This window comes from Mustela nigripes, chromosome 13 (assembly GCF_022355385.1).
Source record: "Mustela nigripes isolate SB6536 chromosome 13, MUSNIG.SB6536, whole genome shotgun sequence".
NCBI classification, from domain to species: Eukaryota; Metazoa; Chordata; class Mammalia; order Carnivora; family Mustelidae; genus Mustela; species Mustela nigripes.
Window position 1 is genome coordinate 69863411 of NC_081569.1, and position 12346 is coordinate 69875756.

Sequence of the window (12346 nt, forward strand, 5' to 3'; positions counted from 1 at the left end):
GGATGGACTGACTGTAAATGGATCTGTTTTCTATTCTTACTCATTCTTGTGGCATAATTCTAAGGCCAGACATGAGTAGATCTATAGTATTAAATCTTTCTAACAGTTATCCTTTTTTATAGTTCAGTAGTTTGTAAACTTTTTTATCTCAACACTCCTTTATACTCTTTAAAGATTACTGAAGACCCCAAAGAGTTTTGTACATATGGGTAGAACTATTGATATTTACTATATTAGTAATTAAAACAATTTAAAATATTAATTCATTAGAGTAACAAGAACAAACCCAATGCGTGTAAACATTTATTGAAAAGTAACTATTTTTTAAAACAAAAAAAATAGTAGGAAGTTGTATTGTATTGTATTTTTGTAAATCTTTTTAATGTCTGACTTAATGATAGGTAAAATCTCTCATATCCGCTTCTGCATTCAACCTACAGTGAATAGAGGTTGAAAGTAGAGGAAAGTAGAGGTTGAAGTAGAGAAAGAAAAGTCTGCTTCACACATACATACTTGGAAAAAGGAAGCCTTTGCAGATCCCCTGAAAAGGTCTCAAGGACCTACAGGATCCTTGAATCAAACTTTGAGAAATGATACCTTAGTTGATTGGGGAAGACACTTTAGGGATTAAAATAAGAAAAGTGGGTATACATTTTTCCATTCAGTCTCTGCTCCCTTGCACAGTGCTGATAAGAAGACTGATAATAAACCAGACATGTTGAAGGAACACAGCAGGTAAATCATGGTTTTAGAGGCTAAAATGCGCCTGGTGCCTCAGTTGGCTAAGCGTCTGCCTTCAGCTCAGGTCATGAACACAGGGTCCTGGGATTGAGCCCCGCATTGGGCTTCCTGTTTAGTGGGGAGCCTCCTTCTCCCTCTCTCTCTGCTGCTCCCCTTGCTTGTGCTTTCTCAAATAAATAAATTAAATATTTTTAAAAATTCAAAAATTAAAAAAAAGAATAAAATGGATATTTGACAGGGAAAATGCCTGCTGCTTTAAAAAATTTTTTAAATTATTATTAACATATAATGTATTATTTGCTTCAGGGGTACAGGTCTGTGAATCATTAGTCTTACACAATTCACAGCACTTGCCATAGCACATACTCTCCCCAATGTCCATCACCCAGCCACCCCATCCCTTCCACCCCTCTCCCCTCCTGCAACCCTCAGTTTGTTTCCTGAGATTGAGAGTCTCTTACGGTTTGTCTTTCTCCCTGGTCCCATCTTCTTCATTTTCTCCTCCCTTCCCCCCTATGATACCCTGCTCTGCCTCTCAAGTTACTCATATCAGAGAGATCATGATAATTGTCTTTCTTTGATTTACTTATTTTGCTTAGCATAATACCCTCTAGTTCCATCCACGTTGTTGCAAATGGTAAGATTTTGGGTTTTTGATGGCTGCATAGTATTCCATTGTATATATACACATCTTCTTTATCCATTCCTGCTGCTTTTGCTAAGTGCCTTTTGTTTGCATGTTTGGTAAATGTGCTTTAATCTTAGATTTCTATAACATTAATTCAATATTCAATATTCAATTATTCATTCATTCATTTAACATATACTCCATGCCCAGTGTGGATCCAATGTGGGGCCTGAACTCACAACCCTCAGATCAAGACTTGAGCCGAGATCAAGAGTTGGACATTTAACTGACTGAGCCACCCGGGTGTCCCCTCAATTTCTTATACTGAAAATTAAAAGGTACATCCTTAAGGATCTTACCTGTACTTTACGAACAAAAGATGGAGTCACTCTTTTTTCAAAGTCATCTATAGGTGTGTATGAATTAAGGATCTTTATGATCTGCAAACAGCACATAAGATGGTGTTAGACCATGAAAAAGGACAAGTCTGTCCACGAAATAACGATTCTGATGGTTTGGGAACTGTTGGGAACCACATGTAGTTCTTCGATACTGTAAAGTGCCTCTAAGAACCATGTGTTCTGGCCTCCTTCCTTAACCCCTCCCCTCCCCCCATACATACACATTCGTGAGCTCAGAGGGCAGGGAATGTATCATAGGCACTTTTCTGTTTTTAAGTCCTAAGTTAGTATTGAATAAATGCTTATTAGATAAGAGGGTGGACCTTGGAGATACGTGTGCTCCCCAAAGAGCACACCGAGACTCAGACACACCCTGTGGCTGGCTAAGCCAGAAAGGGTGACACCAATCACACAATCTGTTTTTGAAGATCAGGGACACACTCAGCAAGCTTGGTCACCTGCACAGCAGACAGTGAGGTACAGCGTTCATAGATCTCCTTGGCATCGCTGTCTGTGGTCTTCTTGACCTGAAGCAACCAGGCTGCCTGAGAGAGAGGTTCCAAAGTTTCCTTGGCCAAGCTGTTCTGCAAATTCTTATCTTTAAGCCATTCTTCTAAGTAGCTGATGTTGCACCTGGAGTAAAAGCCAGAGAAACAGTGAATAGTGGGTGATCTGTTGAGAACACTTCAGGGGAGGATGCCAAATCCCCCAGTGTGTCCTGAGAGGGTATCCGAGTTCACTGAGAGCTTTAGGACCATGGTCCAGCCGTTTCTTCATTTGTAACATGAGGGGGTTGGACCAAATGATTAGCTCTCATGATCTGTGGTTCTAAGGATCTTGATGGTCTGGGGTGAGGGCCATAGCAGCTCTAAACTTTGGGGAAAATATGAGCAAAAAGTGGTGACTGCAATAATTTATAAAGTGATCTATTAAAATAAGCTTAATAATGGATTTGAAAATCTACTAAAGGAAAAAATCATAGTGATATTTGAAGATCTTGCATTGGTATAAAAAACTGCTTTCTTTTCCTAAATTGGCAGAAAATTTTCAATTGGTAGAAGGCTTTCATTTGGTCCACTGGGGTTTTTATTCTTGTTTGTGTCACTAATTATCATAAGTTTATAAGGTAAGAGGTATGAGTTTTAGTCCCACCAGTCTACTTTGTGAGTTTGGAAAGTTACTCAACCTCTATGGGTAAGTGAGAGTGTTGAGAACCCCCATTTATTGCTAGTGGGAATGTAAAATGGTAGAGCTGCTAAGGAAAACAGGTTGACAGTTCCCCAAAGTGTTAAACATAGAACTGCCATATGACCCAGCAATTCCACTCTTGGATATATACTCAAGAGAACTGAGAGCATGTCCACATAAAATATCGTGCATACACGTTCACTGCAGCGTAGCCAAAAAATGAAAACAACCCAAAACAACCCAACAACTGATGGATACACAAATTGTGGTATGTCCATACAGTGGGATATTATTCAGCAATAAAAAGGAATGAGGTATTGATACATGCTACCACATGGATGATCTTTGAGAATATTATGCTAAGGGAAAGAAGTCAGTCACAAAAGACAACACATTTTATGGTTCCATTTATAAAAGTGTCCAGAACAAGCAAACCTATAGAGAAAGAAAATATATTTGTGCTTGCCTCCCCTGAGGGAGAGGGGACTATGGATGTGGGATATGGTAGCGGATGAGTGCTGGTGCTAATGGGTATAAGAATTCTTTTTAGAGTGAGGGAAAGGTTTTAAAATTACATTATGGTGATTGTACAACTCTGTAAATATACCAAAACCCATTGAACTATACAAATATAGTTCATAGAATAGATAAAATTTACAATATGCAAATTATCTATCAATGAAGCTGGTTTTAAAAATTGAATTTTGGGGGCTCCTGGCTGGCTCTACTGGAAGAGCGTGCAACTTTTGATCTTGGGATCATGGGTTCAAGTTCCACGTTGGGTGTGGAAATTACTTAAATAAATAAACCTTTAAAAAAATGAGTGTTGAGGGCGCCTGGGTGGTTCAGTGGGTTAAGCCACTGCCTTTGGCTCAGGTCATGATCTCAGGGTCCTGGGACTGAGTCCCGCATTGGGCTCTCTGCTCAGCGGGGAGCCTTCCTCCTCTCTCTCTCTCTGCCTGCCTCTCTGCCTACTTGTGATCTCTCTCTGTCAAATAAATAAATAAAATCTTTAAAAAAAAATGAGTGTTGAACCAGGTGATCTCTAAGGGCATTCCTAGCTTGGGCCTTCTAAATTAGCAACTCCCTACGTGGGTCTTCTCTTTGACTATAACACTGCGACAATAATGCTGAGTTGGTATATTCCAAAGGGATGTAATGAGTGTGAGATACTATTTCTTGTACTGGTTTCCTGCCTTTTTTGCACTGGCAATTTGGTTCCACTAGTTTGAGTTCTCATTACAATGGATTCCTATTGGGCCTCCCATCTTATCCCTTCTAATTCGTCCTACTTAATCCTGCCACAGTCCCTCCTTAATATGGATGTTGAGCATGTTAATTCTCCCACTAAAAAATCAGTGGTGGAACATAATCCAGTAATTATACCCAAAGTATTGGGTAAATACAGGGTATTTACCCAAAGACAATGAAAATGCTAATTCAAAAAGATATATGTACCCCTATGTTTATTGTAGCATTATTTATAATAGTCAAGATATGGAGGCAACCCTGGTGTCTCTCAATAGATGAAGAGATGAAGAAGGTGTGGTGTAGCTATACAATGGACTACTACTCAGCCATAAAAAAGAATGAGGTCTTGCCATTTGCAATAACATGGATTGCCCTAGAGGGTATAAGGCTGAGTAAAATAAGTCTGTTGAGGAAAGACCAGTAACGTATGATTTCATTCACATGTGAAACTTAAGAAACTAGACAAAGGGAAAAAGAAACCAAAAACCAGATTCTTAAATACAGAGAACAAACTGGTGGTTGCCAGAAGGGAGACGGGTAGGAGGAAGGGTGAAATAGATAAAGGGAATTATGAGCACACTTATCCTGATGAGCACCGAGTGATGTACAGAATTGCTGAATCATGCTTTTGTGTACCTGAAACTAATATAACACTGTATGTTGATTATTCATCAGGTTTAGAAAAGCGGAAAAATCAGTGGTGGAGTTCTGGTTCTATGCAAGAACACACTCCACTTTGCCCTCCCATTGAATGCAGCTGTAAAAGCTTGATGGAATGCCTGAAGCTGCTACTTGAGGACTCTGGAAAGTAAATAGTACTAGGTAGGTTGGGAAAGAAGACCAGGATTTGAAGTATTGACAAATGGGTAGTGAATTTACTAGTTTTTTCTGTCTACTATTCATTAGCCTGACCTCAAAGGAGCCTGAAACTCAGCAGTGGGTACTGATGGCAATAAAGTCTTCCAGTCAGAGGCCTCTAGGTCTGTGTTGAGGAGCTGAAAAAAATTGTCTTAAAGCTCTTTAGAAAGGATAGAAGTCCTCTGCTTTTCTTCTTTCTACTTTTTCTTTCTTCTTTTTGTGCTTCAGCCCCAAACAATTTCATTGTGGTAGCAGTGTGGCCATGGGGTCCAGTAGGAAGCTAAAACTCTGAGGGAGGAAAACCTTCTCCAAATGGAGCAACTGTGGTTCAAGAGAATGGGGTGAACCCCCATTATTCATTTCTGCCACCACTTAGTCCCAGACGAAGATATTTGTAGCAAGTACACCACACAGTGAGTTAAGTAAACCCCCAGTTTTCTGTCTAGAGGACCAAAGAGGGGATTCTCGGGAATCTGGAAAGTATCAGGGGTGTTTTGGAGATGGAGGAGTTTGGGAAAACAACCCTTTAAAGTTGTTCATGAACTCCTTGGTGCAACCTTGGGCCCATGCACGGATCTGACCCTCAACAGCACACATAGGCTTTGAGGACTAAACAATGGGACAGAGCACCACCCAAGTTTCAGGCTGACCATGGCGTGTCACACGTGAGACAGAACCAAACAGCATAACAAAAGCTTTGAGAACTGACACAGGGGTCACAAGTCACAAATGATGGTCAGAACTCGCAGCCTGAACTCAAATACTCAAATGGGTTATCTGATAAAAATATCAACATTCTCCATAAGACTGAAAGACCCAAAGTCTCAGTATAATACTAGAAGTGTCCAGGAGATGATTCAAAATTACTTGGCTTATGAAGAACCAAGAAAGTCTCAATTTACATCAAACAAGAAAATCAATAGATGTTAATTCTGAAATGACACAGAGATTTTAAAGAAGCTATCATAAAAATGCTCCAAAAAGTAAAGACAAACTATCTTGAAATAAATGAAACAACAGAAAGTCTCAGAAAAGAAAAGGATGATACAAAGAAAAACCAAACAAAAACTTTACAACTGAAAAATATAATAACAAAAATAAAAGAATTCTTTTAATGGGTTCAACAGCAGAATAGAGATGCCAGAGGAAACAGTCAAGAGAGAGAATTCGGGGGCGCTTGGGTGGCTCAGTGGGTTAAAGCCTCTGCTTTCGGCTCAGGTCATGATCCCAGGGTCCTGGCAATGAGCCCCGAATCGGGCTCTCTGCTCAGCAGGGAGCCTGCTTCTTCCTCTCTCTCTGCCTGCCTCTCTGCCTACTTGTGATCTCTGTCTGTCAAATAAATAAAATCTTAAAAAAAAAAAAAGAGAGAGAGAGAGAGAATTCGATCTAAAGAATGAAAACAGAGGGAAAATAAATTAAATAAACAACTTTAGGGACTCATGGGACCATAATGAAAGGCTTAGCATTCATGTTATTGAAGTTCCAGGGGAAAGGAGAAATTATGGTGCAGACAAAATACTTGAAGAAATGGCTGAAAAGGGGGCACCTGGCTGCCTCAGTTGGTTAAGCATCTGCCTTCAGCTCAGGTCATGATCCCAGGGTCCTGGGATTGAGTTCCACATAGGGCTTCCTGCTCAGTGGGGAGCCTGCTTCTCTCTCTCCCTCTTCCTCTGCTGTTCTTTCGCTTTCTCTGCCTCTTTCAAATAAAAAAATAAAATCTTAAAAAAAAAAAAAAAGGAATGAAATGAAATGACTGAAAAGGTCCCAGATTTAGTGAGATGGGCAAGCTTACAGATTCAAAAAGCTCAGGGAATTTCAAAGAGGTTAAACTCAAAGAAATCCACACCCAGACATATCCTAATTAAACTGTGGAAAATCAAAGACCAAAAAATCTTGAACGCAATCTGAGAAAAACTGTGCATTACTTGTAGGGAAAAGCAATTCAAATATCCTTGCATTTCTCGTCAGAAACCATGGAAAAATGTTTCACATTTTTAAAGCGATGAAAAAAAATGGAATGCAAACAAAAATTCTATATCTCACCAAAATATACTTCAGGAATGAAAGTGAAATGAAGACATTTTCAGGTGAAAGAAAACTAAGTATTGGCACTGAACTTGCTGTGTAAGGATTACCAAAAGAATGCCTTCAGGCAGAAAGGAAATGGTATCAAAATGAGATTTGGGGGAAAAAATAAGACTTGCTACATTAGGAATGAAGGAGTAACAGAAACGGAGTAAACATGTGGGCAAATATAATAGACAGTTCTTCTATTGAGTTTCTTAAAATATATTAGCTGGTTTAAAATGAAAATTATAACATTATCTGGCAGAGTTTTTGATGTCTGTAGATACAATACATAAGACAACTATAACATAAAGGGGAAAGGGGCCTATGTGATGGTAAGCATCTTATATTTCACTTGACATGGTTAAGATAATGATTCTAAATAGACTAAAAGGGGCACCTGCGTGGCTCAGTCAGTTAAGCATCTGAATCTTGATTTCACTCAGGTCTTGATCTCAGGGTGGTGAGTTCAAGCCCCATGTTGGGCATGGAGCTTACTTCGAAATAACTAACTAAATAGACTGAAAATTCAGTATATATTCTTTAATTCCTAGAACAAACACTAAAAAATACAAAGATAGAGTAAAAACACAGTAGATAAATTTTTAGAGGGGGGAGGGGCAGAAGGAGAGAGAGAGATAGAATGTTTTAAGCAGACTCCATGCCCAGCATAGAATAGAACCTGAATACCTGAAACTCTGTATCTACTGAACAACGCCTCCCTCTTCCTCTCTCTCCTCAGTCCTGGGCAACAATCATTCTATATTCTGTTTCCAAGGGTGTGACTGACAGAATACATTTTTTGATCATATGGAATTAAACCAAAAGTCAGTAATAGAAAGGGAGCAAGAAAGTCTCTGAAAGCTTGTAACTTTTTTTTAAAAGATTTTATTTATTTGCTGAGAGAGAGGGATAGAGAGAGCATGAATGGTAGGGAGGGGGAGAGGGAGAGACAGAAATAGACACACAGGGCTTGATCCCAGGACCCCAAGATCATGACCTGGGCTGAAGGCAGAGGCTTAACTGACTGGGCCACCCAGATGCCCCTGAACAACATACTTCTAAGTAGTCCACAGGTCAAAGAGTAAGACTCCAAGAAAACTAGAAACTATTTTCAATTAAAAAAAAAAAAAATGAAAAACAACATCTCGGAATTTGTGGGATAAAGTTAGTGCTTAAAGAGAAATTTTTGGCATTAAATGCTTATGTTAGAAAAGAGAGGTCTCAAAGTCAATAACCAATGCTTCTACCTTAAGAAACAAGAAAAAAAAGAGCAAAAATACATCCAAAGCAAGCAGAAGGAATGATATAATAAAGACAGTAACAGAAATCAATTAAATTTTCTAAAAAAAAGAGAAAAATCAATGAAAGCCAAAGCTGGTTATTTGAAAGGATCAGTAAAATTGATTAACAACCCCTGGCAAGACAGATCAAGATAAAAAGAGAAGACACAGATCACCAATTCAGGAATGGAAGTGAGGGGATATCACTCCAAATTCTGCAGAAAGTAAAACAATATGGAAATATTATTTGTAGCTCCATGCACATAAACTCAACAACTTAGATGAAGGGCACTGATTCCTTAAAGAAGCTCATCGAAGATGAGATATATAACCCGAATACTCCTACAGCTATTGAAGAATTTGAATTCAGAGTTGAAAGCCTTCCGGGAAAAAAAAAAGCCAAAAAGCCTGTGGTGGCTGCAACCACTGAGGGACTGACACGTGCGTTGCTCAGGCCCGTGTTCCACTTTCTCGATGTAACCAACCTGGCCCTCCATTCGAAGGGAGCTATTAATACCCTACCAGCAGTTTTCTGTCATGAAGCTTGTGCTCATTCCTTTAAGCCTGGGTCTGCTGAAATTCTGCCTGTGCTTTCAGACCCAAACCAATGCCTTTCCCATTCTTCCCCAGGTCCCTTAGTCCAGCAAGCCATGCATGTCGTTGGGCACATTACTCTGGTCCCTGACAGAACTGTCTGTCTCCCCGTGCCCTGTGAAGGCTTTCACCGAAGATTGCTGGACAAATCAGCCACAGCGAAACTTGCTGCAAAAATGCTACTGCAGAGACTGTGGGATAAAGTTTCATGTGAAACCTTATTTTTTATAACTCATGACTAGGAACAAAAAATAATTGGGAAAATATTTACCTCTTCCCTGGGAACACCTGGCTTACCATACTCATGAGACCAGAGAGCTGACCATGTTTGGCTTTTTGTCCCATCAGCCAGGAAGCCCAGAAACAGTTTTCAGGCGACTCTGTCCAATGTTTATGGTTTTTCCCCTTTGTTCTTGATCTTCTACTTGTATTCAGGCTTTATTATTTTGTGGCTTGTGTGTTTTCATTGTAAAGCCACCTCAAATCCTCATGGGCCTTGCTCATGGCAGAAGCTTAATAAATACCTGGATAAACGAGCCTCTGTGAAATGCATGTGCTCCTCAGAGCACCACACCATAAGGGAATTACTTCTCAGATGGTCGCTGTCAACTGGTGAACCAAGAAAGCACTGAGCACCTATGGGGACAGATGTGGCCTCTCCTCTGAGCAGCTGTCACGGGATCCAGGCGCATCCATCTTGTTTATGACTGTCCTCACTCGTGGAGAACCCACAGAAGGAAAGAGAATTGCTTATCCAGGGCTGTAATGACACGTTGAGGTTTATGGGTTTCCTCTAAATAGGGTTGAATCCTACCTCAGAGGCCCACAGGGCTTCTGCCTGGAGCTTGGGAAAAAAATAGAACCTTTTCCTTTCCCAAGAAGAAGATCCACAAAGCCCTTCAGAATCCTCTTTCTTATCTGAAAACCACAACCTGGTGTCATGGGAATCTGCCAGCCTGGTTTATGGGAATGTCTAAGTTCAATTTTCATTAATGCTAACACTGTTTAATAGATGCCTTGTTTACTTCTTGGCTCAAGAGGCTTCCTTTGCTCCCTACCCTGACATCACTGTTGTCAACACGATCTCAACTTCTCATGCCACATACATGTATCAAATCCCTGTGCAAATCATAGAAATCGTAACTATATACCCTATTTCTAGTCACTCAATAGTGCTAACTCTAACAAGAGTTCAGGGTTTGTGTTTCCTCAACTAAGAGATCAGGAAAAGTTGACACACCTCAAAACTGTGTCTCACCATGTCCTCAGGACATTGGTCTTGCTGCTCCCCAAACAAACCCCTGCTGAATCTAGACAGAGCTTCCTCCTAGAGCCTGAGGGAGGCTCCTCATTCAGCTCTCCCTCTGTGCCTTTGCCTGCCTCATTTCCCCTGCCTGGAATGTTCTTCTCCCTGTCGGATCACTCAGTGCATAGCTCTCAGGCCTCACTTGTCTATCCACCACGACCTCTCTTCTCTGCATCCTTGTTTGTGACTTCACCATAATTGCCTTGAATGGTCATTTGACTATTTTGAGGTTCTGGAGGGCAGGGATCTAGCTGCTCTTTCCTTCATTTCCCATGTCCTCAGCTGCCAACAGTGCGAGTCACAGAGGTGGCAGTCAGTAAACGCCAGTTGAGTGTCTGACAAGCACCCAGCGCCAGGATTTAAAATACACAGTTACTAGTTACTAGTCTTTAACCACCAAAGGAAGGCCCTGGGCCTGAGTGCCAAGCTAGCTTGGTGCAGAGTGATGACCGGGGGTTGGGGCTACCACCAGACCACAGACCTCCTCAAGTTTCTAAGAGTCCTCTTGCACGCCCCTACCCCAGCAGCACAGCTCACACGGAGGGGCAGCAGACATTAAGGGTGTAAGGGCCTACTTAGCCAGAGGGAGCCATTTTGTGTTTATGCAGTGAACTTAGATTGACCCTGCACCTCCCAGAGGTTCAACTTACTTGCAAAGCACAGATACAAGGGTGGGTCAGGCCAGGTGGAGACATTCAATCAGTGGGGCATGCATATATCTACTAAGGTAAATTGAAATTCAATTGGCCACCTGTGTGTGACCTAATATGACTGTGCAGTTTATTCTGTGTGTTGCTGATGTAGCATGACTGTGCAGGTTTTTTTGTGTGTTGCAATCTCATTGGCCACTTGTGTATAGCCAGGCTCAACCACCTCTATAAAAGTTAGTCTGTGAGGCTGGGAGGGGTCGCCTCTTTGTAAGAGACATCCCCGACCCGTTGGTTTGGCGCCAACCGGTTGGTTTGATTCTCGATGCTTGGTGCGAAATAAAGCTTTGCTTGACCTTCGCTTTGTTATCAGTCTCGCTCCTTTGATTACGGACCCTAACAAAGGACATTCTTCCCAGCTGCCTCTGGGTACGGGTGAAGGCTTATGGGTTTTACCTGATCTGCATCCCTTTTCTGCAGGAGCACATGTCTTTGCGCAGGAAGAGGCTGTTCAGGGTGACGGCCCCGATCAAGAAGAAGAGCTGCTTCACAGCCTGCCTCACCAGCTCAGGGTCCAGGCCATTCTGGCACATGGTGCTGTAGAAGTAGCTCAGCTGCTGCAGGACGGAGGTCATCGTGTAGGCGTCCGTGTCATCTATGCTGGAGGACCGCTTCCGGAAGCCGGTGGGCTTCAGGCCAGAAATGCCCTGCAGGCTCTCGTATTCCAGCATGCCCTGCACTAGAGAGAACACAAGCATGTCTTGCTCACACAGTGGGCACGACCAGAGAACGTTTTCCGTGGCTCTCCTGGGTCTGTTCCAGGAGGTGGCACATTTTCTGCAGGAGTTAGCAGTGGACACAGCTGTGATAGGGGAAGCGAGATGATCAAGGACTGGGGAGCCCCAGAGGGAGGAGGTGCATGGCTCTTTACAACAGCTTGGAGTCCTTCTTCTTTCAACTTTACAGGAGAGGGAGCAGGTTAACATGATAACTGATGGTCTGGAACCATTTAAAGCCAGAGTATTTAAATTTCAGAAAACTGAAGAAAGTATACAAGAATTTGAGTGGGACTTTAGGATTTCAAAAATGCTTAGTGATGACCTAGGATTAGCTACATAAGTAGTAGCAGGTCTCCCTAGTCTTATCCTTCAGGGTGAATCACCATTACAGGCAGGAAACTAAGAACTATGTACTTTTTTTAAAAGATTTTTAAAATTTATTTGACAGAGAGATCACAAGCAGGCAGAGAGGCAGACAGAGAGAGAGGGAGAAGCAGGCTCCCCGCTGAGCAGAGAGCCCGACGCGGGGCTCGATCCCAGGACCCTGAGATCATGACCTGAGCCGAAGGCAGTGGCTTAACCCACTGAGCCACCCAGGCACCA

At 41.7% G+C, this 12346-nt stretch overlaps 1 protein-coding gene across 2 annotated transcripts in view; it reads right to left on the minus strand.

Moving 5' to 3' along the window:
- MYO5C (myosin VC) overlaps positions 1-12346 on the minus strand; it is a 91592-nt gene that overhangs the window by 1687 nt on the left and 77559 nt on the right. For both annotated transcript variants that reach the window (XM_059372842.1, XM_059372843.1), the window contains exons 38-40: positions 11421-11703; positions 2229-2403; positions 1729-1809 (exon numbers count right to left, since the gene is read on the minus strand). In XM_059372842.1, the coding sequence (XP_059228825.1) occupies positions 1729-1809; positions 2229-2403; positions 11421-11703 (539 nt within the window). The remainder of the gene's footprint in view (positions 1-1728; positions 1810-2228; positions 2404-11420; positions 11704-12346) is intronic.